At 45.4% G+C, this 27,101-nt stretch overlaps 1 protein-coding gene across 4 annotated transcripts; it reads left to right on the forward strand.

Moving 5' to 3' along the window:
• The first annotated feature begins 862 nt into the window (after positions 1–862).
• HIPK1 (homeodomain interacting protein kinase 1) lies at positions 863–26,984 on the forward strand. Of its 4 annotated transcripts, none has more exons than XM_057384250.1 (15): positions 863–1,940; positions 7,649–7,772; positions 9,702–9,821; positions 10,532–10,618; positions 11,430–11,614; positions 11,901–12,063; positions 12,427–12,649; positions 13,555–13,676; positions 16,053–16,187; positions 18,679–18,821; positions 19,101–19,283; positions 19,874–20,089; positions 20,350–20,588; positions 20,979–21,115; positions 22,407–26,984. In XM_057384250.1, exons 1-15 carry the CDS (start codon positions 865–867, stop codon positions 22,890–22,892), a joined length of 3,639 nt encoding a protein of 1,212 aa, XP_057240233.1. In that variant the 5' UTR covers positions 863–864; the 3' UTR covers positions 22,893–26,984. The 4 variants fall into 4 exon arrangements, with proteins under 4 accessions (XP_057240233.1, XP_057240234.1, XP_057240236.1 ...); XM_057384251.1 differs by having other exon boundaries at positions 18,682–18,821; XM_057384253.1 differs by lacking the exon at positions 16,053–16,187.
• Positions 26,985–27,101: the final 117 nt, after the last annotated feature.

A 27,101-nucleotide genomic window follows, 5' to 3' on the forward strand; every position in this document is an offset into this window, starting at 1 on the left:
GGGGCCGGGCCCGAGCCCCGGTAACGGCCCGGCCCGGCGGGCTCCGGTGCTGGCGTTCCGGGCCGCGCGGCGGGCGCTGCCCCGCGGGGAGCCGGGGCCTGTCGCGGTTGGCTTTCCCACCGACTCTGTTTTTACAGTGGCTGGGAAACAGGCCTGGGGACGGGATCGTCATTTGCGCAGGGTCTTCCCACTTCCTGYGCTCTCCCGGTCCTCGGTATTGTTTTCTTCWGTACTGGGGGGGYTTTTTAGCCTGGAGAAAAGGCGGCTCGGGAGTGACCTTATCACTCTCTGCAGCTCCCTGAAMGGAGGGTGTAGCCAGGTGGGGGTCGGGCTCTTCTCCCGGGTAACGAACCACAGGACAAGAGCACACAGTGTTAARTTGCGCCAGGGGAGGTTTAGATTGGACAATAGGAGGAATTTCTTCACAGAAAGAGCGATTAGACATTGGAACGGGCTGCCCMGGGAGGTGGYRGAGTCACCGTCCCTGGAGGTGTTTAAGACGCAACTGGACGTGGCACTGAGTGCTCTGGTCTGGGTGACAGGGTGTTGTTTAGTCACAAAGTTGGACTCGATGATCTCAGAGGTCTTTTCCAACCTAATTGATTCTGTGATTCCTGACACGTCCTGGGATTCCTTTAGCCTTTAGAGAGCTGGATAGAGCTCTGTGCTTYTCAGATGCAGTAATCCCACCGCAGAGCCTCGCTTGCTGATGCCCTTAGGAGCAGCAGTTCCAGAGGTTCCCTTCCTCAGTGGTGGGCACCATATGGTGCTCASAGAAACACTCGTCATTCTACTTGTGCAGATGGGGGACCTTGTTTATCATAACGTGCTGCCCGTCATGAGTTCTCTTCTCCCTCCCCAGGTATGGCCTCACAGCTGCAGGTGTTCTCCCCTCCGTCAGTATCCTCGAGTGCCTTCTGCAGTGCCAAGAAACTGAAAGTGGAGCCGTCTGTCTGGGATGTTTCAGGACAGAGCAGTAGTGAAAAGTATTATACCCACAGCAAAAACCTCCCAGCAGCTCAAGGGCAAGCCAGCTCCTCTCATCAGGTAGCCAATTTCAGCATCCCTGCCTACGACCAGAACCTCCTTCTCCCCGCTCCCTCCGTCGAGCACATCGTGGTCACCGCGGCCGACAGCACCGGCAGCAGCGCCACAGCGTCCTTCCAGAGCAGCCAGACCCTCACCCACAGGAGCAACGTTTCTTTGCTGGAACCATACCAAAAATGTGGATTAAAAAGGAAAAGTGAAGAGGTCGACAGCAACGGTAGTGTGCAGATCATTGAGGAACATCCACCTCTCATGCTGCAAAACAGACCTGCGGTGGGTGCTGCGGCCACGACCACCACGGTCACCACGAAAAGCAGCAGCTCCAGTGGGGAGGGGGATTATCAGCTGGTCCAGCATGAGATCCTKTGCTCTATGACCAACAGCTATGAGGTCTTGGAATTCCTGGGACGAGGGACGTTCGGGCAGGTGGCAAAATGCTGGAAACGTAGCACGAAGGAGATTGTAGCCATCAAAATCCTGAAGAACCACCCTTCCTACGCTAGGCAGGGCCAGATCGAGGTGAGCATCCTGTCTCGCCTGAGCAGTGAGAATGCTGACGAGTACAACTTTGTCCGCTCCTACGAGTGCTTTCAACACAAGAATCATACATGCCTTGTCTTTGAGATGCTGGAACAGAACTTATATGATTTCTTAAAGCAAAACAAGTTCAGTCCGTTGCCCCTGAAATACATCCGGCCCATCCTGCAGCAAGTGGCTACTGCCTTGATGAAGCTGAAGAGTTTGGGTCTGATCCACGCTGATTTGAAGCCAGAGAACATCATGTTGGTGGATCCTGCACGCCAGCCCTACAGAGTGAAGGTGATAGACTTTGGGTCAGCCAGCCACGTGTCCAAGGCCGTGTGCTCCACATACCTGCAGTCTCGGTATTACAGGTAAGCACTGACATTCTGCTCTCTGAACCGGCTCAGGCTGATCCTGCTGGGGTTTTTTTCTACAGACACTGAGCTCTTCTCTCTAACCCCAGCTGAGGGACAGCAGGAAGTGGTCAGCTCTGCATGTTTCCTGGAGATTTCTTCTGAAAGTTGGGTGTAAATAAATAGAATGCCTGCCTTGCAAGGGCTTATTGTAATTGGGTTGCCTAATCTGCAGCCCAGCACCTTCCTTTCCCCCCAGATCAGTYCACTATGTTGATTTTACCCTGTCCACTGGTTTGTGACACTGTATGAAGTGGCAAACTGGAGAAGCAGTGTGCCAGTGTTAAGTAGTGCATTTTGGGTTGTTTACCATGATCTGAAACGAGGCCATTAACCTTGGATGTTTAGAAGGGAGAGAAGTCAAAGGGATGCCAATTTCTATTTGCTTTTGGTTCTTCTGATTCTTCATCTTTGTCTGAACCCCTTTCACAGGCACACCCCTTTCACAGGACTTCCTGTGTCAACCTTGGCTAAGTCATGCTTTCATGAGACTTGCAGCTCCTTTAGAGCAGTGATGAGGTAGATCTCAGCATCACTTAGCAAAATGTAGAGATGGCTTCTCCCCTACTCCTGCCTAAGAATTAAAAATAAACTATGGGCAGAAATATTAAAACTCAGAAACTGCATAAAGCGAGCTGTGCTGTTTCTTTCAATTATTCCCCCAGCTTGGCTCTGTGAAGTCTGAATTAAAGTAGCAGCAGTCTTCAATAAATGGATGCAGAAAGAAATTCGGGCTTCAAAGGGCCGTGAGGAGTCTGTGCTGTGTTGTCAGGGCTCCTTTGGGTGGAATGTGAGCTCACTTGATGCAAAACTCAGAGCTAGTATCTAGTCCTTCCAGCTGGGACCAGACAGGACTGAGACACTCCACCCCACCCTGGGTCTCTGCACTGTTTGATGTCTTCCCTGGCTCCTCACTTCAGTTTAAAGCCTGGCTTATTGTAGGTTTGTTCTGGTCATCCCTCATGCTCCCYGTGTTCTTGCCCTCTTTGTTTTTGCGTTGTTTTTCTATTTAACTCTAACACCCAGTACCAGCTTTCCATGACATTCCTTTCATGTGATACAGACTTCTCTTAATCCATTGCTCATGATCTTTGCTCAGCTTGTTGGCACCAATCTTTCCGACCTTAAACTATTGATTGTTATTTTTTTTTGTAACACAGTTGTCCCCAGTGCCCYACAGCTCTGTTAAAATGCTCCCTCTCTGAAATACATCATCAGTTTTGTTGTTGTTGCATGGAAAGAAGTGACCACTGGTCAAGAATCTGCTCTATCTGACTTGCCACATGTGTCAGCAAAGCAGTTTGGGGAGGCTCGTGGTGCTCTGCAGTTTCTAGTATCTCAGAAAGCAGATTTAGCTGAGGAAAAGCAGCAAGGGGTGATAAGTATCTCCCAGGGGCTGCAGAGAGGGAAATTTGTGCTCCATCTGTGTGTGGGACACTGGGCTCCCAGCCCCTTGCAGCTCCCTGGGGTGACTGACACCTCCAGAAGGATAAATAACCTGGGATTAGGTGGCGTTGGACTGTCTGCTTGGCTGAAGTGAAGAATGCTGTGATGTGGAAATCTAGTATTTAGTGATATGTAATTAGTCTAATGGTGATGATTAGTAAAATCCATAATCTAGGAATTTATGGAGATGGTGTAGAAACCAGCTTGTTGTGGGAGAACTGGATTGCTTTACCCGTATTCACATTAAATTAGTGTTCAGATGAGTTCCAAGTTGGAAATTCTTTCAATGCTCTGTTTAATGAAACAGTGTAGACCAATTCTTCATGTGGTTCTCTGTCAGCTGTTAAAAATTAACTTCTCTGTGCTCATATTTTGGCTTTCAGTACCTGTTACTGACACGTAGGTAACCTCTGCCTGCTGTAGAGACCTCTAAACCAGCCACACTCGAGTGCTGTAGGATGGATATTCTCATTTATATACCCTTGAGGAAAAAAATCATCCTTTATTAATTACTGCCTGTGCTGCTGGAGGTCATCCTGTCCAGCAGCTCTGCTCACTCCATGTTGGCTGTCCTGCTGGCAGTGGACCTTGCTCCGTGTACAGCTCCAGCAGCGTTGGGCTGTCACACTGGATTTGTCAGTGTGTGAGRGCTGAGGCAGGATCCCCCTTCTCTGAACCCACTCAGGAGGAGCAGTTCTACTGCTCACACTTTAAAGAGGGAGTAGAAGTGCCCATGGGGAATTCTTTGGCTCTGAAGCCCAGCATGGAACAGGAATAGAGGAGCTTTCTGCTGTGAGTGGTTTCTGTGGCAGTGCTAAGATGTTTTTGCAGTAATTCCTCACCCGAAAACTAGAATATCATCCTTAGGTGAGGGTGCTTTTGTTCTCCTTGGGGAGGGTGAACAATGGAAGGAAACAGTTTGCAGAAATAAGAAATCCCTGGGATACTGATCTCCCTGCTGGGCAGAGTGAGGTTTAGTCAGCCCCACTCTGGGGTTTGTCCTAYGTTCTGTGTGAGTACAGCCATCCTGGGAGTTTTACTCAGCTCCCTGCCTCCTGGTGCTGCCTGTGGGCCAGCGTGGAGCACAGACTGCAGGACTGGGCAATCTGGGCCATGAGAAGGTGGCCCTGAGCATCGGGGGAGCTGCAGRGTGCGGGAGGATCCATTTCTCACCTCTGCTTTGGGCTCCATGACCTACTTCTGTGCCAGCCATGCTGGCCTGGGGAGCAGCAGCCTGCTGCCAAGTCTAACTCTGCTAATCCAGCTCTGGGGTGGCCCTGCTGTTCCCTGCATTGCTGGCTGCACTTGGACAGGCTCTGTGTTTCCATCAGCCCAAGGCACGGGTGTAAACATRGCGTGTTTGGAAATGCTGTGAGTGAATCTTGGAGTTTTCTGGGGCTGCTGTGAGTCCTTTCTCTTCTGAGTGTATTTGTCAGCTTTGGGAGGCAGTGCTTGGCAAACATCTGTGCAAAGAGTGTTGTTGATTTTATTTCAAAGAGCTTAAGATGGTAAAATCACTTTAATCTCTGACAGAGCAGCTATGGAAGTGACCTCTGCCTGCTGTCCTGGTTCAGCTCACATCTCATAAGGCTGCTAATTGCAGCGGTGGAAAAGGAGATGAGACAAATTCTGATTTTCCAGCCCTGTCCTGCAGTCAGAATGAAATTGGACGCCTGATAAAAAGTTCATTTATTTAGTTGCAGGGAATAAAATACAGTTCAATTTGCTATCATCATGATACTGAGATTTAGGAATACTAACTCTATCCATCCTGGTGTTTAAGAGCAGCAAAMTGCCACAAATGTCTATTTCCATTGGAATTGGTGGGGGTTTTTAACACACTTGGGAAGGATTAGCATGCTCTGCATATTCCACAAGCCATCTATATTTTAGTTTGTTTGCCAGTCCAAATGCATGCAACATTCCTTATATGACAGGTCTGGGTCCTTTCTGAATTGGAAATTCCTGCATCAGGATAATCAAGAGGGGCAGTACAGTTTGTTGATGATGTCTCATAGACTAATGGCAAGGGGGATTCTGAAAATCCTCTGTGAATGTATGAATTGTGTTTTTTTCTGCTCACGAAGAAAGATTTCTCTGGTTTGCACCTGTTAAAATGTAGAATGTTGCATCATTGAAATACGAATGTTTAGCAGGATATTCAGCATTCAGATATCAGATACTTCTCATATTTGCATAATCATTTTATATTTTCACTTGTGAGAARCCATTCCAAAGTCAAAAACTACCAGGAGCAGCCAAACAAGAAGGTGGAAACAGATCAATGTTGARTAGAGTGTCAGAATGTCTTAGCTTGAATAATCAATTATTCTGATCACTAAAGGTATATCATGGCTCTGGTTTGAGGGGGCTCAGAAATAACAGAATCTGGGTAATAAAGAATAAATGTGATCTCACTGCAACAGACAGCTGGTTCAGCTGATTATCTTTTTTATAGARTCCCAGCCTGGTTTGGCTTGGAAAGGGGCTTAAAGCTCATCTCRTCCCACCCCTGCCCTGCACCTTCCCCTATCCCAGGGTKCTCCAAGYTCAGTCCAGCCTGGGCTTTTCTGATCTCGTGCTTTCTCAGGTGYTCTATGCCTGACAGCTGGGCTGAGTGCCTTTGTTTTGGGGACACCTGTGTAGACATCTGAAACAAAAGGTGCATCTGTGTCACCACAGCACAGAGGGTGGTTAATTGGGGAGTCACTTCTTGCCATGGACAAATAGTTGGGAGGCTGAGCAGTCGAGGAGGGTGAGTGTCAGATTTACTGACACCTGTGCATTATACAAGCTCTGGTTTTTGCAGTCCTGTAGAGGGATCGGGGCTGGTTTCAGAGCCTTTTTTAACAGCTGAAGTATCCACAGTGTAACACAAGAAATGCCACACAAGCCCTGGGGCATGACCAGGAAATGGATAGCCTGGAGTTTAGAGCTTTCCTGTCTGCCTTTGCTCTCGTGTTCGTTATGCATGATGAAGGTCAAGGCTTTCGTATTTCCTGTACTTTCCAGAGTAAATTCCCACCCCAGCTCACTCGGGGTTTTGCAGCACCTGGGGTTTTATGCTCTATGCAAATGCAGGACCAGAATTTCTCCTGCCAGAACAGACTCAGTTTGTTTCAGAAACTCTGTGTAGGTGAAATGCTGTACTAAAACATCCCTCTGTGTTATGAGTCAGCTCCAGACAGAAATCTCCCTGAAATTCCCACCTGTTAGAGAAGCAAACCCTGGTTGGAGTTTGTGTTTTTTTTTAATCACCTCCCTGTAAAGGCTGGGCCAGACAGGTACRTTTTGCATTAGGTGTGGTTGAGTGCACAGAAACCTGAAACACAACCTCCAGCTGGGCTCTGTGTCCATTTTAAACTCGAAACTCTCAGAGCAAACCCTGCATGAAAACCTGCTGGTAGAAACCCAGCAGCTCTCTGAGGAGCTCCTTCTTCTGTCTCTCCAGGTGCTYTTCTTTCTCATGTGAAGCAGRCAGCYTCCTGCAGCTGCCTACCTGGGCTCTCAAGACCTTCTCCCAGAAAAATCACTGTTTGCCAGAACTTTTCTTCCCMATTCTGTTAGGATAGGCTGRACTGGATGATCTTGGAGGTCTCTCCCAATGTTGATAATTCCCATGTGAAGCAGGCTGCTTTCTTGAAGCTGCTTACCTGCTATCTCAAAACCTTCTCCCAGAAAAGTCTGTTKGTCAGAACTTTTCTTYCCCATTCTGTTAGGATAGGCTGGACTGGATGATCTTGGAGGTCTCTCCCAATGTTGATAATTCCCATGTGAAGCAGGCTGCTTTCTTGAAGCTGCTTACCTGCCATCTCAAAACTTTCTCCCAGAAAAGTCTCTGTTTGTCAGAACTTTTCTTCCCTGTTCTGTTAGGAAAGGCTGCACTGGATGATCTTGAAGGTCTCTCCCAATGTTGATAATTCTGTGATGCTGTCTCAGGGACACCTCACATTCTGTCAAGGGTAATTAAACTGATTACTCAAGGAGTAACTTCATGCAACTGTGATATAAAGACCTTCTAGGAGTTGGGGGACACCATGGCAAGWAAAGAATCCACCTAAGTGATAAATCCATTAGGCCACCCAAGGAAACAATTTCTGCTTTAAAGTGAATAATTTATTATGTGTGGAGGAGCTTTATCCAGAGTGATCTACAGGGAAGAAATGCAGATTTCAGAGTGAAAGATTTTACTTTATTTTTTCTTTCTTTTCCCTCTCCAGAGCTCCCGAGATCATCCTGGGTTTGCCATTCTGTGAAGCCATTGACATGTGGTCACTGGGCTGTGTCATTGCTGAGCTGTTTCTGGGCTGGCCTCTGTATCCAGGAGCATCTGAGTACGATCAGGTGAGAGCACGTGGGGGATGTGGGATCTTCCCATGAAACYCCCATTTTCTGTGTTCAGACCCTCCTGAGCCCCCTGTGTCCTGCATCAGCTTTCATCAGTGCACATTGCTGTTTTCTGAGCTCATTTTCTCTCTGTGATATTCCCATTGTCTCTGGGCAGGAGAGCACGGAGTTCTGTGTGTTTTCACTTGAGCTGAGYGTATCCTCTCCAAAAAAAGGGGCCAATTTGCAGTTAACCCCTGCTTTCCAAACCCAAAAGCTGTTGAAACATCTTCCTGTCAAAGCAGCAGCGAGATGTGTGTGTCCTGATGTGAAACATCCTCTGTAATTTCACCATCAGGGCAGTTTTTCCTTGTGGGGACAGAGCAAGCCTATCATTCCTGCCCTGTTAATACCAACAGCAACCCTCAGTTTTTATGCAAAGTGTGAGCCTCAAGCTGTCCCTGGAATCCAAGGGCAAGACTTTGAGAGGCATCTTGAACTAATTAGCCCTTTCTGTGGATACTTGGCATTATTACCTGGCCTAGTCAGTGCCTATAAAAGGACAAAAAGTTCTATGAAAGAGGGTTTTTTTTTTTTCAGAGTAGCTTTTCCACTGGGGTTTTTGTGGTGGGATCTTGTTACAGTGCTTGGGATGGTTTTCCTTATGTGATAAAATACATGAGAACTTGAAAACTCATTTGGCATGTGTCTTCCCAGCACTGTAAATTTCCAAAGGAAACACGGTGGTACCTTAATGAGCACAATGAGTTTGAAAGTAGCCGAGGCAGGGCCTCGTGGTTTCCTTGTACACTGAGTTTTGTGTCATTCTGAGAACCTTATCTGCTSCTGTAGGTGGCTGGGGAGGAGCTGCTTTTTCCATTGCTTAATGACAGCATTTTKCAGCCCTCTGTGAGCTGTGACTTCACGGGGTTGATTTTGATGTCTGAATTTCCCTTGAGGACTGGGGATGAGTTGGCTTTCATGTTTTCTGAGATTCTGCAGCAGCAAGTGAAAGTTGAGGTGGAACTTGTGACAGGACCTCTCCAGGAATGAGCTCATGGGCTGGGATGGGATTTACAGCTAGTTTTTTTAACATCCTTTGGCTGTAAAGCAATAGTTTTGTCTCATAAAAATAGCACGACTGCTACCTGAACCACTGTGTAGGTACAACAAATACTCAGCTCAGAYACTTAGATCAACACTGGCTTAATTGAAAAGTGAGCCCATAAATTCATGTGATCACAAGCTGTGACAGTGCCTTGTTTTGGCACAGTGGCATAGCAGGAGTTTGGTAAATAAGAAATGAGACATCCTGTAATTGATGACTCGATCAAAGCCTGATTACCTTAACCCTCTGGGTTTTTTCCTAAATTTGTTATTTTCTTTCCTTTTGAGCACACCTTTTTATTTGTTCTCTCCTTAGCAGTGTTTATCAATACCATCACAAGGATTCAGGCACATCTTCCAAAATCTTGAGCCATATTTTTTACATATCAAAACAAGTATATTAAATGTGTTTGGGGATGTTTAGTTTTGGTTTCCTGGTTTCTTGCCACGATGTTATTCTGAAAGTGTGTGCCCAGAGTATGTGTAGCCAGGCCCAGCAATGTTGTTTGGATAATTATGTTTATATGTTTTATATACGTAAATTTGGTRGTGTTTTCCCTCAAAATACATATTTCTCACAACTTCTCATTGTCTTAAAAGCTTATTATGCTCACACATAATTTAACAAAAAATATTTCTGTAAAGCCTAAAATTTTTTCCTTACTGCAAAAGTGTCTTTATAAATCCTTGAGATGGTCGCTTTAATTTTGCAGTTTGGCTGGGCATTCTTTCTATACAGGTAATTTCCTATTAGCTGTGAACAAACCTGGCTGTTAATTACCCTATTAGTTATGAATTCTTTATTTTGGGAATCCTCACTCTTGTCGTTTTCTTCCCTAGATTCGTTATATTTCCCAAACTCAAGGCCTTCCAGCGGAGTATCTTCTCAGTGCAGGAACGAAAACAAGCAGGTTTTTTAACAGAGATCCAAATTTGGGATACCCACTGTGGAGGCTCAAGGTTTGTCTGTCCCATCCCTGATTCTCTTTTGCTCACTGGGAACTCAATAAAAATTCCCACTKGGTTTGAGCGTGCTGTGAAATGTGAAAATATTGTGAGGGAGGGTTGGCTTGGGATCAGGGCTGATTTGGGGTCGTGGATGGCAGGAGCTGTGCAGAGCTCTAACAATAGGAGCTGTGCATGATAGCACCAGCAGAGAGTGGGTGTTCAATCATGGAGATAATGGGTKCTTATTATGGGCTGCTCCTTCTCTGGGAAGTGTGTCATCTTGTTGTCATCTCCTGACAATACAGCCAGGAAAATACGGAGGATTTCGTGGTGGTTTCGGTCGTCTAACAGGAATCTGTTGAAGGGTTGGCAGAGGACAGCAAAGAATGGGATTTAGGCCTGATTTGCCTTTAAAGCTGAGCAGCAAAAAGAAGGGAGATTTGCCTTTCTTTTTAGGAGAAGAGGGATTTGAAATATTTATAGCTTCTTTCTAAATCAGAAACSTTCAGTTCTTTTGGCTGATGGGAAGCCTTGAAATGAAGTCACCTGTCATTAATTCAGCTTTGCAATGAGTGATCTTTCCAGAGGAAATGGGAACCCAGGGCTTTTTGGGGTGTGGTTTTTCTGAAAGCAGCAAATAATCACCTGCCTCAACAATTTCTCACTGCTTTTTCCTTATCAATGTGCAATATCTCAGTTGATATGAATGTTTTCATTTATAGACCCCAGAAGAACATGAGTTGGAAACAGGAATTAAATCAAAAGAAGCTCGGAAATATATATTCAACTGTTTGGATGATATGGCGCAGGTGTGTGGGGATCTTGGGAAACAGATAACTTGTTAATTTTTCACCTTTAATTATACAATTTTAATTTTTATTTGAGATCTCTAACAGCAACGCTCCTGTGCTGGAGCAGTCAGTCCTCTTCCACTGGCAGTTCAGAGCACTGGTGTAGGTTTGCTGTGGTGCCAATTTGCATCAGAAATCAGTGGATTAAAAGCAGTCAAAATATTAATTATGAACCTGTTTGAGATGTTTTGTGTTTTATGTCTCAATGTGTTAGATAGGAGTGTGCCTCAGTATAGAGGAGCTGTAGCAGAGCTAAGCCCCTTCAAATGTGTTTGTAGGATTAGGCCTTTTATTAGACTTCAGAAATACTGACAAAAACTACAGATCATTCTAATTTTCATTCTCTCTTCAGAGGTAAAATGAAGGAATATCTGAGTGGTTTTAATACCATGAGGCCTTAAATTTTAAATACCAATTTTCCATCACTTTTGTAGCAGTTACCATCAGGTTACATCTGTGCAGAGGAGGTAGAATTTTGTCATTCTGGTTTGCCAGCCCCTTCTAGGTCCCCCCAAAACACAAGGGCATTTTGCCAGTGGGTAAAAAATGAAGCCTGGTTGATACCTTTGAATAGACCAGCTTCATGCTAAGAGGAGAATTCCACAGAATGAGCAAGGAAAAGGTGGTTGTTAGCACTGTAATATCTGAAATTAGTCTGGCTAAGAAGCAGAAAGGCTTATAAATATTTCYGTGTGATGTGAAATGACTGAATTGTCAGGCAGCAATTAATTTGATGTTTGTGTGAGCTGCTCCCATTTGTATTTTCCAGGTGAATATGTCTACAGACTTAGAAGGGACCGACATGTTGGCAGAGAAGGCTGACCGAAGGGAGTACATTGATTTGTTGAAGAAAATGTTGACAATTGATGCAGATAAGAGAGTTACTCCACTGAAGACTTTGAACCATTCGTTTGTTACRATGGCACATCTGCTGGACTTCCCCCACAGTAACCAGTGAGCTGCCTTAGATTGGCTGTTTGGTTTCAGGGTTTACTGGAAGCACAGAATTGCATTTTCACCTCTGTGTCAGTGCTGTTTTCTGCAGTTCCTGGCTGCTCTGAAAATAGCAATGGCATGTGTTAGGAATGGAATGTTCATAAGCTTCCTTTTCATGTTTTAGGACATTCTTTGTTGATTTAAAGGAAYCTAAACCTAAAGCACGTGCATAAAGTTGGGAATCTATCCCATCTCTGTCCTACTTTTATGTATCTGATGTTTTCCTTCTGTCTTTCTGTTCCAGTGTGAAATCTTGCTTTCAGAACATGGAGATCTGCAAGAGAAGAGTGAACATGTATGACACAGTGAATCAGATCAAGAGCCCTTTCACCACTCACGTTGCTCCTAACACAAGCACAAACCTGACAATGAGCTTTAACAACCAGCTCAACACAGTACACAACCAGGTACAGCCTCTTTCACCTCTTTAATGCTAATCAAAGACAGGGAAAAGCTTCATTTGGTGCCTTCTGGCCAAAATTTAAACTGCTCTCCAAAAGTYGTAGTCTTGTGTCAAAGTCCAGTTTTCAGGCCAAAGAGCCTCTTTGCTTCATATATTCAAAATTTGTGTGTCAGTTCAGTGAGATAAGTAAAGTTGGTGCAATTTGTGGGTTTTTGTCCTGTGTTGTCCYAAGCTTTTTACCTCAAACATTTTCCAGCTGCTTCTCTCCTAGTTTAATATTGATGGTTCCTGCTGTTTGTTTTATGCCAAAGAGAGATAAGACTATGAGAGATCAATGATTTTTTGTTTGTTTGTTTTCATTTCCTAGGCCAGCGTGTTGGCTTCCAATTCCACTGCTGCTGCTACTCTTTCCCTGGCAAACTCAGATGTGTCCCTGCTCAATTACCAGTCTGCCCTGTACCCATCCTCTGCAGCCCCAGTGGCAGGAGTGGCTCAGCAGAGCGTTTCCTTGCAGCCTGGAACCACCCAGATCTGCACACAGACAGACCCCTTCCAGCAAACCTTCATTGTTTGTCCCCCTGCTTTTCAAAGTAAGCACAGAACCCTTGGTGTGATCCTGTGGTTTCAAGGAGTTAAGACAGGAGAAATTGTGATTTTTATTAAACTGAGAAAACCCTGGCTTGGGAAGCAGTTAAGACAGGAGAAATTGTGATTTTTATTAAACTGAGAAAACCCTGGCTTGGGAAGAGCCCTCTGTGGGTGTCACAAGGGGTTCTTGCATCAGATGGAAGTGCAGAACCAGGTCAGACATGTGCAGACAGCTTGATTTTCTTCCAGGCCGTGCTGGAACAGGTGACAGGAGCTTGCCTGCCTGGGTTGCAGGCTCCAGCTGGTTGCTCAACCAGTTTTTCCCCCCAAACTGAACACAGCAGCATTCCACAGAAAGCAGGGAACAGAGGAGCCAGACCTGAAAATCAGTGTCTTGCTGTGTTTGTTATCTCAAGAGGAAATATCTGGTGTTTAAGCCTCAGTTCCCAACCCTGATGCAGGTTTTTGTTCCCAATAGGTTGTGAGTCAGTGAGCTCAGCACAGGCAGAGCTCTGTTCATCCTCAGGGCTCTCTGGTTATGCTGACACCTGGATTGTTTCAGTCTGGAAGGTTATTTATGAAATGGGAGCTGATAGTGGAAGGTTTGAACTTTGAGCCTGTCTCAAGCTTGGAATTGGGTGTCTGAGTTATCAGTCTGAGTTTGTTTCTGCAAACCAGACTCACAGAGCTGAGCTGGTGAGGGCTACCTGTCCATCAGGGCCCTCCAGAATCCCAGGATGCAGAAGTATTTCCTTCAGCTGGTGTTTTATTGGGATTTTAGCAAAGAGAACATATTTACTGTCTCTTAATCCAACCCTGTCCTCTGCCCTTACCTGGTAGGAATTTGATTTTTAGAAACAAATAATGAATAATAAAGCAACTTCCTGATGTCTCTTGTCCTTCACAGCTGGACTTCAGGCAACTACAAAACATTCTGGGTTCCCAGTCAGGATGGAAAATGCTGTCCCCATTGTGCCACAAGCACCTGCAGCACARCCACTGCAGATCCAGTCTGGAGTTCTCACACAGGTAAAAAAACCACCCCAACCCCCCCAAAAGTGCAATTCCACCATCCAGGAGAACCTGTCTGAGTGTGGGGGCTCCTCAGGACACTCTGAAAGGTTCAATGCAGATCATTTCTAAGACAGTATTTTCTTGTTTTGTTTTGTTTTTCTGGAATATTTAAAGTCTAAGCTATTTTATGTCATGTGCCTCCCTGGTTTTAGGAGTTTGATTTAAGAATGAGAATAAAATGTGGTTTTCAGCTGCTAAAAACAGGCTGTATTTTTTCAGGCATGGACACTGCCTTACAGGCAGTACTGGTCATTTTTGCCTGCGCTTTAAAAACGTGGCAGGAGCATTGCTGGGAGAAGTGAAATCCCAGTAAACAGAGGTGACAACATAGATTACTCAAGCTAAAATTTCATACTTMAATCAACAAAATTATTTCTGAATCCTTCTCAGCTAGTTACATTCTTAGTGTGAATTAATGTGTAGCAATGACATATCTGTTTCTGCAGTTTGCAATTTAAGCAACGTGGAATACCAAAACTCACAAATTCTAAAAATGCTGTTTTAAATATTAGTAATGTGTCATAAATTAAAACCATTTTAATTTCCAAAAAGTGCTCCTTTAATATACAGTCAGTGCCCAGTGATTCACAAGTTCCATTCACTGAAAATTTGTAGTTGCTTTTATAATTGGGTGCATTTTTATTTATTTGCATAGTTCTAGTTTCTGCTGACGTTAACACATACTCTGTTAGTTTTGCTCTCCAGGCAGTATATTGGACTTACTGACCTTCTTATAGAGRAGTAATTTTCAGATTGCTCAGTCCAAATATTTTGGTGGCATTCTGTGATTGCTGATTTCTTTAGCATCRATGATACAGGTCACAGTACCCAAAAAGCAGAATCCACTGGAAGGCCCACCTGAATCCAAGAGTGCAAACTGTACACTAAGAATCTAATTTGAATTAGCCATTTGATGGACATGTCTGGGTGGTTTCATCACAGATAACTTGGGTGTTTTCTTGATACAAAAGACCTGCTGTGCCTTCCATGARATCCTATAATTTACCTTTTCCCAAGAGTTCCATGTGTGGATTTGCAGGTCTGACAGCAAATGCAGGGAGCTGCCAGGGCTGCAGTCTGTGCTATGGCTGGTGCAGCGTGGCTCTCTGGGCCCAACAGCTGAACTCTTTTTGACTTTGGAACTGTCATTGGAGAGATCCCATCCCAAATTTTTCCCCAATTCATTTTGACTTTTGAACTATGTCATCAGAGAGATCCCACCCCCAAATTTTACCCYAGCTCATTTTGAATTTTGAGCTGTCATTGGAGAGATCCTGTCTCTAAATTTTTCCCCAACTCATTTTGATTTTACACTGTGTCATCAGACAGATCCCATCCCCAAATTTTGCCCTTACTAATTTTGGCTTTTACCTGTGTCATCAGAGAGATCCCATCCCCAATTTTTCCCCAACCTGTTTTGACTTTTGAACTATGTTATCAGAGAGATCCCATCCCCAAATTTTACCCTAGCACATTTTTAATTTTGAGCTGTCATTGGAGAGATCCCATCCCCAAATTTTTCCCCAACTTGTTTTGACTTTTGAACTGTGTTATCAGACAGATCCATCCCCTAAATTTTGCCCTTACTAATTTGGGTTTTTCCTGTGTCATCAGAGAGATCCCATCCCCAATTTTTCCCCAACCTGTTTTGACTTTTGAACTGTGTTATCAGACAGATCCCATCCCCTAAATTTTGCCCTTACTAATTTTGGCTTTTACCTGTGTCATCAGAGAGATCCCACCCCCAATTTTTCCCTAACTAATTTTGACTTTGGGACTGTCATTGAAGAGATCCCATCCCCAATTTTTCCCTAACTAATTCTGACTTTTGAACTATGTTATCAGAGAGATCCCATCCCCAAATTTTACCCTAGCACATTTTTAATTTTGAGCTGTCATTGGAGAGATCCCATCCCCAAATTTTTCCCCAACTYRTTTTGACTTKKGAACTGTGTYATCRGASAGATCCMTCCCCTAAATTTTGCCCTTACTAATTTGGGTTTTTCCTGTGTCATCAGAGAGATCCCATCCCCAAATTTGTCCCCAGCTCATTTTCACTCTGGAGCTGTGTCACTGGAGACACCCCCAAATTTTTCCCCAGCTAATCTTGGCTTTTTACCTGTGTCAGGGCCATGTCATTCCCAAATTCCCAGTTGCCTGTGCCCCCCTCAGGGCCGTGTGAGTGCCCGTGGAGGAAGCTGCAGACTCTGGGTGTCGGCGCATCCCTTCCCAGCGCGGTGCCCCCTCGCCCGGCCCTGCTGCCCAACGCACTGACCTGTGCTGACCTGCCTYAGCTCGTGTGTTTCACTCACTGCCTGATCTACATTTCAGGGAAGCTGTACACCACTAATGGTAGCAACTCTTCATCCTCAAGTAGCCACCATCACGCCGCAGTATGCGGTGCCCTTTACCCTGAACTGCGCAGCCGGCCGGCCGGCGCTGGTCGAACAGACGGCTGCAGTACTGGTAATTGCCTCCCTTGATTGTGTTCACTAACTGAGTTTTTGTTTTAACTTAGACTTGCAGAGGGCATGGAAGCATGTGCCATCTTGTGGCTGTGTTCTTGCTACATCTTAATGTCTTGTTGTTTTCCTCCCCAACATTGCTGAAGCACTGTCTGACTCTGACGTTTAGTGTGGCTCTGTAAAGAATCCAGATCCATTGACTATTACTTTTGCTAGCCTAGTACTGAAAGCTCTTCTAAACTAGACCCTAGAAGAGTTGTAATCATTCTTGTTCTTTGCTTACTCTCCTATCTTTGCCTTTTGGTTGTGGAATACAAAGGAATCAGTCTTTAGCTTGACTCTGCTACAGGTACCTGGATGGCCAGAATTTGACCTACTTGGCAAGTTAGCTCCATATTTTGTTTCCAACAYGTGTAAAGCTGCTTTGCATGGAGAAATGTTTCAGATCACTAAGCACAGGCTAAAATCTCTAATGACAGCAAATCCTTTAAATGTATTGCTTTAGCAGTTGATTTCTCTTAACCTCTGTTGAACATTGACAATAATTTTCTGGCCTTTTGTTATTTATAGCCAATCGCACGTAGCTTGCTTCATCCAGATAAAGATTCTGTTCTTCACAGATACTTTCAGTTGATATGTATTTCTTGGTTGAAATTAAAGGTGAGCTCTAGTATCCAAAATGGCAATAGCTAGCTTTTAGGTCATTTGGAACCATTTTAAAAAAAAAGGATGGGGGAAGGGGATGAACACATCTTTAAAAAGTGTATGTTTGCAAAATTGTACAATTGTAAAATTGTGCAAAATTTGTGTTCTGGCACCTGCATCAGAACAACTTTGCAAGTGCCACAAAGCAGTCATTGTAAAACTCCAGAATCAGATCAGTGAAGCTTATGAAAACATTGCAGTGCACTGAAGTRCTGGTATCCTCACATGTCCTTCAAAGCACATTCCATTGTGTGAACCATGTTGTTTCTTGTGGCTTTCCAGTTGTAGTTTGAATGTCATTTTCTTCCAAGAGGGAGGCCTCTGCTGAAGTGGAATTTGCTCGAGTMATACCTGTCCTGAAATTTAAAGCCACTCATTTGAGTTCTTGTGAACCAAGTGAGCTGCTCCCTGGTTCTGAGGATGGGGAGGCAGGAGAGTGGGGTTCTCCTGCTCACAGCTCTGAGCTAAACAGGCCCAGGGATGCTTCTCCTTTCCTCCTGTTGAATTTTGGTCGCTGAAAGGCCACAATCTGGGCTCCAAAAACAGCAAGGGGTGACTGTAGCAGAGCTTGGGACACGAGTGAGTTGTTAGTGATGTTTCCAAAGTTTGATTCAACAGGCAAATTCTATTCTGCTGTGTGTGTGCAGCGGACTTGAGGTCCAACTCCCCTGCACAGCAGCAGAGGTCAGAGCCGGCTGTCTCCAGACTCTGAGCCYGCATTCTGAGTTTCTCTGGAGGACTTGACTAGTTCTGTTTGGATTCTGGGAGCCTTTGGCGTGAATTTGCTCACCTTTAGTGCTTCCGACACTTCTCCCTTGCTGCTTCCCCTGAGTTTGCATTAGCCATTTGCTAAGCTTTGCATATTTTTGTCCTTCCTCTGTCAAAACAGTTCGTCGCTTGGAAGGCCCGATTTCTGCCTCTCATTGGGAATTTATATCTTGCTGTATTAAACTCTCTGCTTTGTCTTGTGCAGGTGTTGGCTTTTGGAAAGACGCATGGTGTGACTTTTAACATATTTCTCTTTTTATTTTTTATTTTTTCAATGTTGTTGTTGTTGTTATTATTATTATTATTATTACGCTTATGTTGGCAGAGGTTTTAGCAGCTCTCTGCTTTGAAGGCTTCTTGTTCGGAACTGGTATTTGTACTAAGTGGATCTGTTACTTGCAGAAATATTGAATTTGAAACAGCATGTTTTGCAGTTTGAGCTGCAAGAGAGTCATATTTTATCCAAATCATGGAATTATTTTGCTGTCAAATTTGTTTAGGCAGGAATATTGATAATATTAATGAATTGAACCTGCCTTCATGTAACTAAATTATCTCTCAGTGTGGCTTTTCTTAAATRCTTCAGTTGAGATGGGTGAATTCCCACATCAATAACACCATCTCAGCTCTCTCAGTATGAGCCCTGCAAGGCAGAAAAGCAGAAAGGACCAAATTGGTTTAATATTTTGGGACATTTCAGCAGCACAGGGGTGTAAATTTACATTCGGAAACTGTCCTGAGTGCTGTTGCTGCTGCTGCACCTGGCAGTGTGATACCTGGCTGTGTGTGCAGTGTGATCAAAACACAGATTTCTCCAGGTGATAAAAGAGATTGGCAAAGTGTCAGGGGAAGCTCATTCCTCTRGTTTTGTTGTTCCTGGGAAAACGTGCGAGGATGAGCTGTATCTCTGCAAGCTAACAACCCACCGCAGTGCATTTATTGCTTGGACAGATCTCTCTGCCTGCCCTTACAGGAGCTGAAGCCTAGTGAGCCTGGTGTCTGTGTTTGTTGTTTTGCAGCAGGCCTGGCCGGGGGGAACCCAGCAGATCCTGCTCCCTTCCACCTGGCAGCAGCTCCCGGGGGTTGCTTTGCACAACTCTGTCCAGCCAGCAGCCGTGATCCCGGAGACCATCGGCAGCAGCCAGCAGCTGTCTGACTGGAGGTAGGGATTGCAGGGCTGGAGGTGGGGATTGCAGGGCTGGAGGTGGGGATTGCAGGGCTGGAGGTGGGGATTGCAGGGCTGGAGGTAGGGATTGCAGGGCTGGAGGTAGGGACTGCAGGGCTGGAGGTAGGGATTGCAGGGCTGCAGCTCCCTGCCAAGTGGGAATGCATCCATCACAGAGCCCAGAACATCTCCCTGCCCCTCAGGAGCTCAGTGCAGCTCTGGTTCCTGCAGCCTAATCATGGGGTTTGGGTTTCTCTTGTTGTTTCTCTGCCCCAGGAATGCACATTCCCATGGAAATCAGTACAGCACTCTGATGCAACAGCCATCTCTGCTGACCAACCACGTGACGTTGGCTACAGCACAGCCCCTGAATGTCGGGGTCGCTCACGTTGTGAGGCAGCAGCAGAGCAGCAATGTGCCAGCAAAGAAGAACAAGCAGCCAGCACCGAGCACAGCCAAGTAAGGATTCCACTGCTTCCTTTCCCAGTCCGAGAAAAAACATGGGTTTGTTTGTGGAGCTTGCCTTTGTGGTGTGAAAAACGTGTTTTCTGGTCACAGAGGACTTGAGGGTGTAACTTTATCATGCTACAGTTGCATTTGAAGATGTCTTGAAAACAGCCTTGTGCAGTAATCACTGATTTAAATTATTTACTTTATCATGCTACAGTTGCATTTGAAGAGGTCTTGAAAAAAGCCTTCTGCAGTAATCACTGATTTAAATTATTTAAATTATTCAAATTTCAGTGAGTGCAAGGACATGGTTGACCAAGTGCTTTGCTGTCCTGGTCCCAGGAGTTTTATGCACTCAGGGGGTGTTGGTGCCATAGCAATGCAAGTGACAGAACTGCTGAACAAGGGCTGGCAGGTTTCTGATACTGTTCAGATGGATCAGCCTCACTCCCTGAGTGCCTTTGGGTGTTCTGTGGCACTTTGTGAGTGCCTGCCCTGAGGCTCTCTGTGCATTTTAAGATGCTGCTGTTGGGATGTTCCTCATGCTGTTTGTGCCAGCCCCTGGCATGGAGCTGACCCCTGCTGTGCTTTCCCTGCAGGCCCAGCTCGTCTCTAGAGCCCGTGCCCACCCAAGTGTACTCWCTCATCGGGAGCAGCCCCCTGCGCTCCACCTCGTCCTCGTCCAACGTGCTCGTCCCCGTGCAGGAGCAGCACCAGCCCATCGTGATCCCTGACACTCCAAGCCCCCCTGTCAGTGTCATCACCATCCGCAGCGACACTGATGAGGAAGAGGACAGCAAATACAAACCTGCCAGGTAGGATGTTTCTCTAGTCAGTGCTGGGCTCAGCTCACTCACCAGGGAGAGCAGGGAACACCGTGTGTGAAGCCCTGGGCAGGCTCTGAACAGCTGGCTGAGACAGGAAATTCTCCATCACATCTCAGTGTTGTTGTGCCTGTAGTTAGTCCACATTTTATCTAACTAGGAGGGAAGGTGTCAGATCAGAGTGAGCTCTGTTACCTGGTGGGAAAAGCTGGAATGTTTTCCATTTACATTTTGTATTTTTCCCCCTGCAGTCTGGGTATGAAGCAGAGATCCAACGTCATCAGCTATGTCACCGTTAACGACTCCCCTGACTCGGACTCGTCCCTGAGCAGCCCCTAYGCCCCAGACCCCCTGTCCTCGCTCAGGAGCACTGGGGGGGCCCTGGAGCTGCCCAGCAGAGCTGCTGCTGACAGCTCCAGCTCCCGGACCATCATCGTCCCRCCCCTGAAAACGCAGCTCAACGACTGCATTGTGGCCACCCAGGCTTCAGGTGGGTATCTCTGTATGCTCTGGGGCTCTGCCAAGGCTCAGGTCCTGTCCCTGACACCTTCATCCTCGTGGTTTGGGGCTTTCCACATTGGGTCTTGCTCAGCTTTAGGTTTCACAGCTGCTGTTCTGAAAGCCTTGGTCTTCATAGTCATTTCYTGCTTACTTCATAGCCTGCTTTCACAGTCATTAGTAGATCTACCTTTAACTTAAATTTGACTGCATTTGGAAAGATCTGTGAACATCCCTGATGGTTCAGTTTCTTAGTCAGGTTTAAAATCATAACTAAAGAAGATCTCTGTGACAGAAATAGTCCATTTGGTGCTCACAGCTGGCTAGCACAGTGCATGGCATGGGAGGGGCAGGACTGGACTAATCTTGTTCCGTCTTTCAGGCATCCTGAGCAGCAGCAGTAAGAGCAAGCCGGTGGCCTCGGTGAGCGGGCAGTCGTCAGGATGCTGCATCACACCCACGGGGTACCGCTCACACCGCGTGGTCACCAGTGGTGTGCAGCCCCTCAACCTCAGCCAGGTGAGCCCACTGCCTCTGCTGGCCTGGGATGCTCCAGAAACGGGCAGGGAGAAGGGCTGGGCTGCAAGAGGATCGAAAGCTGGAAATTTGAATTCTTGGGACCTGATTGTGCCCTGGGGTGGTGCAGGGCAGAGCAGACTCTGTGGGGAATACAGGAGAGGTTTCTCAAGGCAGAGGATTTGTTCCTCTGGAAGTGTGGTTATGTCCAGTCTCTCTTTGTCACACCTGTCTTAACAGCAGGTCCTTCTTGCCACTCAGGTGGGAGGGTGACAGATCCAGCTGTTGAATTAGAGTAGCTTTGAGGAATGTATGAGGAAATTCTTTAGTTGTTCACCTTTCTTTAGATCTCACAGAAGCCCGACCAGGAGATTCAGACTGGAGTTTCAAACTAACAATTAGCACCCGACATCTTTCAGTGTTTCTATTCAAAGATTGGTTCCACTTCATTTTGTGTCAGGACTTTTGATGTCTGGGTCAYGCTAGAGCAGCCTCTCAGAAGAGAGGGAGTGTTATTACCCCACTATTATTATAGGGAGTGTTTATTTCTGGTGTGGGCACAAGACGGGTTTTGTGCTGAAATGTTGAAGCCCCACTGCCAATCCTCCCCTGGTGCAGAGGAGTGGATGATTGAGGAGTTCAGGGACTGGGTCAGAAGTAGGACCTACCTGCTTTGTCCTGCTGTGGTGCCCCAGGAGTGGCAGTTTGACCTCATTGTAGGGAGTAAGTGTAACCCTTGTACCTGTGAAGGTGCAGCCAGATGGGAGGGTGTCACAGGGGAGGACCTACAGGGTGTCTGATATCTAAATTCAGCTTGCCTAAAAGGGAGGCTGGACAAAATTCAGAAAATAAGAAGCAGTTCTATTTATTGCAGGGCCTTCAGGTGCATCCAGGGCAGTCCCACACCCACARTGGACAATGGCTCACAGGTTTTTCACCCTTTCTCACTTTTGTCTGTTTGCACATCAGGGCTGAATCCTCCAATTGCAGCTGCAGCCAATGCAGTCRTTSACTCCAAGTTGGCTCCCCCCAATTCTCTGTTGTTTCCATCTCTTGGGGCCTGGCACAGGGAGGTGTCCTTGAGTTTGGGGCTGSAGAGGAATTGTTTTGAGTAAAAATGGGAGAGCAGRAGCTCAGCACTGTCTGTGGAGTSTGGAGTTRAACACTGRAGAATTMCRGGGTTACAGAGACATGGAAATAGAGAAACTGAAATCATGTCAGGTGGGATGGAGGTGTCCAACACGGGGCTCACCTGAGCATAACCACCAACCTCCTTTGCCTCTTCCCCCTGCAGAACCAGCAAACCACAGTGCTGGCCTCCCAGGAGAGAARCGGGAACGCTGTCCCACGCCGGCAGCAAGCTTACGTGGCCCCTCTCACRTCAACGATTTCTCAGGCTCCCTACACGTTCCAGCACAGCAGCCCAGTGCATCCCCACCTGGCAGCAGCCACGGCCAGTGCCCACCTGCCCAGCCAGCCCCACATGTACACTTATGCCCCCAGCACGGCAGCCACGCTGGGCTCCACCACCTCCATCGCCCATCTGTTCTCCCCTCAGGGCTCCTCTCGCCACACCACCTACGCTGCCCACCCCAGCACCCTGGTGCACCAGGTCCCTGTCAGCGTGGGGCCCAGCCTGCTGACGTCTGCCAACGTCCCTCCTGCCCAATACCAACACCAGTTCGCTCCCCAGTCCTATATTGGTGCTTCCAGAGGATCTGCTATTTACACTGGATACCCGCTGAGCCCCACCAAGATCAACCAGTACTCCTACTTGTAGTTCCCACTGAAGCACTGTCCTGCGATGGGCCTGAGTGGTTGGAGAAGGATTTCAGGTGAACCTTTGCCTGGGAATGACTGCCTGGTTCGTGTTTCTCCCTGATCTGTTTGTATGTTGTTCCCAAATGTCTCTGGTGAGTTCAGTCACTAACTGAGCAGCATGCTTTGTTACCAGTATGAGGGTCACTAATTAAGTTTTTAAAATTTTACTTACTTTTTATAGATGCTTTTAAAAAAATTCATGGTCACATTTATTTAAAATCGTTCTGTTGTGCTAATCAAAAGAGGTGTCAAATCAGTGTCTTGGAAGACAGATCCTGATGTCTTTTTTAACTTGTGTAACTTAAAAAAATTTGCAGATTCTATTTTAGCAGCTTGCACAAATCCACGTTGCCACTAAAAATGTAGTGCATGTTTATCTCATTATGTTGCTGGAGCAGTTTTAGAATCAGATTTTACYGTTTTAACATCTGTTTTCCAATTCCCTTTGTCTTTAACTAATTGCTGGTTCTGCAAAAGCCATTACATCTCCATCTATGTTTCTGTGCAAGGTGTTTTGTTTACTCCTCTGCTTTGTTTAAGGACTGGTAGAGGCAGCTGCCTCATACCAGCAACAYGATACATTCAGGAGTCCTGTAAACCCTGGCGTCTGCTTTGCTTTCTCCAAAATTTTCCGTGACCCAGCTGAATTTCTGTTGTGTTCGTTGCAGAATTCTTCTAAGTGGTTCAAACTGTATTCAGGATCTCACTGTGTGGCAGAGCTCAGCAGCTCTGTCAGGGTGTTGTTGTTGTCTCCAGTTGAGAGTGAATAGTGCAGCATTGCTCTAAAATTTGGTTTCTGCAGCTTATTAGATGCTGGCCCTATAATGGAGCTGGATTCCTTCACAGAAGCACAGGGCTTTGCTTTGTTCTGTTTTTCCTTAATATTTTGCCTCACGTGATTCATTTTAGGAGGGAGATGAATTTGAAATCCAATGAAACATCACTGTATTGATGTGTACAGCTTTTTATACTCCTGTGAGCGTATCCTCCTGGATATGTCAGCAGCTACTCTAAAGCGCTCTTAATAAGACTTGTAAACAGTACGTGCATGTAGGAATTGCAACAACAACAACAACAACAACAAAAAACCAACAGAAAAAAAACAAGACAAAAAAAGAGAAAGAAAAAGAAAAAAAAGGAAAAAAAATCCAGATTTTAAAGTTTATTACTGAATTTAAAACTATTTTAGAAGTTTTGTATTGGTGGTGTTTTAATATTTTACAGAAAATGAAATATGTACATATTGATTAGAAAAATATAACAAGCAAAACTTCCTGCTAACCCCAAATGTTCTGTCTTTGTAATCAAAATGTGTAGTGATTATACTTGAACTCTGTACTTAGTGTTTGTCTAATTCTTAAACGTTCCTGGGGATGGAAGTGTTGTATCCTTTGTATTTAAACCAAAATGAATTGATTCATGTTGGAATGTATGTGATATAATGCAATGGTTAGAGCTCATCACTGTAGCACTGAGAGAGGAGTAGAGCTTCACGAGAGGAAAGGATACCTTGGATTTGTTTTGCACAGGTATGTGTGATGAAGAGTTGTTTGGTGTGTCCCCTTATTGTAGTGCCTTAAATGATGATGTAGTGTGACTAGAGTTTACAGTGAGCTTGCCTTACGAGGGACCAGCAAGCCCCCGTCGAATTGAAGCAATTCACCCACCCAGCTTTCCCCAGCCAGAGCAGCAGGATGGTGCAGAGCCCTCTCCCCGTCACCGCTCTCATCCACGCTCCGTTCTTGTTCCCAGTGAAGCGACGTCCCCTTGAAGCTTTTTTTCCCCCYTTGAAATGGCACATGTACTGTTAGTGTCTGTCAGTGCATTTCGGATAAGGTAGTGCTGGGAATGCATTGGAATGTTTAGTCTAATATTGCAGAAGTGATTAAATACGTGCAATCACTTTTATTAGGTTTAGTGTGGCGTTACCTTCCCCCACAGGAAATAGCAGACGTGTCGTGTAAAATATTGCTAGCTTGGTGATAGAATATTTATACCAAAGAGAGCCTGCTGTAAAGCACATAATACCATTAAAAAGTTTTATAATGCTACTGCTAATGTGGAGTTGTTGGGAAGGTCTGTCAGCTGTAGCCCTAGTTAGTGTTCAGAGGAAATACTCACTTTGGATAATCAGTGCAGGTTTTGGACTACGCTTTGTTTTCTTGGGTCCCTTGTACTAGGAATTCTTTCTCATCTAACACRTAAAGTATCTCGTCCAAAAGGATGATATAAACTGGTCTGAGCAGTCGTGTTACTGCAGCAATAAGAGGTTTGGTAACCTTGAACCCCAGTTTATGTTCCGTCCCGGTGCGAAGGGGGCCAGTCCCAACCAGAGGCATTTCTGCAAACCCAGAATGCAGAAAGATTCAAAAAAGCCTGGACTGGCCTGAGCTGGTGGCCTGAGGAGGGATGGAGGCCTGTGGAACTGGACGGTAGCATTAGCCCACGTTGATGTTCAGTGTGTTTGTAGTCAGAGCACTTCYGTGAGCGTGCGGAAAAACCAACCTTGCTATGCCACATCGTTGTGCAGACGATGCTGTTTTTTGCTGTAGGCACTTTTCTTGCTTTTTTTGACATTGCTTGTGTTCAGTACTTGCCTTGAGATACCTCTTGGGTACAGAGTTGTGCCTTTCCACTGAAAGGCAAACAGATCTCCAACTCCCTGTTTCACAAATAGGACTTGATGGAAAACTCTTCACTAACAGGAAAAAAAAAAAGAAAAAAAGACCTCTAGCAAAATCTGCTAATAATTTCGAGAACTTGCCCACATTTCCCTAAAAAAACAGCTTAAAATATCCATTTAGAGACCTTGTAATGTGATTAATGCCAATCAAATGTATTCCCAAAGCACGGTGTCATCTCCACTGCCCGAGTTCCCAGAAGTGTTGGAACAAGGAGGGTGAGGTGGAAATGATGTAGGTAAAATCAAACGTGCTCCATTTGGAACAAGCTGTCAAATAACACCCCAAAATTCCTCTGTGAAACACAGCAAACCTCACCCCAGCAGGGCCAGGGCTTCCCAGTCTGGCCCCAGTACGTGATGCCCGATTTAGGTATGTTGTGTTCTGCTCTAAGGAGGTACATCCCTTCTTCCCATGCATATCCAGCCTCAAATTTGGTTCAAGAATTGACTCTCCTCATTGTCAGAATCCGCTACACATCTTTGGAGAGGAATCTGCTATCTCTGGATAGGAATTGGCATCCTTTAATTTTCTTTACAGCTAGTTTGGGACCCACCTTTGGAATATTTGATAACCGTGGTCCCAGCTAGGTTTGTCTGTGTGATTCTTGAGCTGTTCAATCAGTTTTCACTTATCTGACCTGTATTTGCAGCTGTGATAGCCCCTGCAGAGGCAACTCCCGAGGCTTTCCTGCTTAGCACCTAGTTGATGGGATGCAGTAATTTACCTCTGACTCAGCAATTTCTTTTAGTACATGAAACTAAATTGCTTCTAAATGACAGGATTGGCACAGCCCTGCTTTTTTCTTGTTCTTTTTTTTTTTTTAAATTTTATTTAAACTTCTGAATGGTGCCGCATGTCCACATGGTTGTTTGTTGCTAAACTTTATATAATGTGTGATTTCAGATTCAGCTTGAACTATATCTATCTCACTACATGTAGCAGTACATTATATGTAATGTTAGTATTTCTGCTTGAATCCTTGATATTGCAATGGAATTCCTACTTTATTAAATGTATTTGATATGCTAGTTACTGTGTAAAATTTAACTTTCTTTTATGGTTGTGCTCTTCCTTTTTACAAGCCGCTAGATACAGGTAGTTTCTGACAATTACTGATCTATGTTTGTATTGCTGATGTACTTAGGGGGTATGTAAAAATCATTTTAACAAAAGAAATAGATATTTAAAAATTTAATACTAACTATATGGGAGAAGGGTCCATTGTGAAAACATAGTTTATCTTTGGATTCAATGTTTGTCTTTGGTTTTACAAAGTAGCTTGTATTTTAAGTATTTTCTACATAATATGGTAAAAATGTAGAACAATTGCAATGCATCAATAAAAAGGGTTAATTTTCTGTACTCTATTCATTTGGTCGCTTGGTCTGTTAAGGGGAGTAGGAGAGGGTTTTGGGGATATCCGTGATGAGGTGTCAGTGGTGTGGGTGCAGGTTCAGGGTAGGGGGGTGGAATGTGGATCGAAG

Source organism: Malurus melanocephalus, unplaced genomic scaffold (genome assembly GCF_030028575.1).
Source record: "Malurus melanocephalus ecotype Western Australia unplaced genomic scaffold, MMel_1.1 scaffold_693, whole genome shotgun sequence".
Classification (NCBI taxonomy): Eukaryota; Metazoa; Chordata; class Aves; order Passeriformes; family Maluridae; genus Malurus; species Malurus melanocephalus.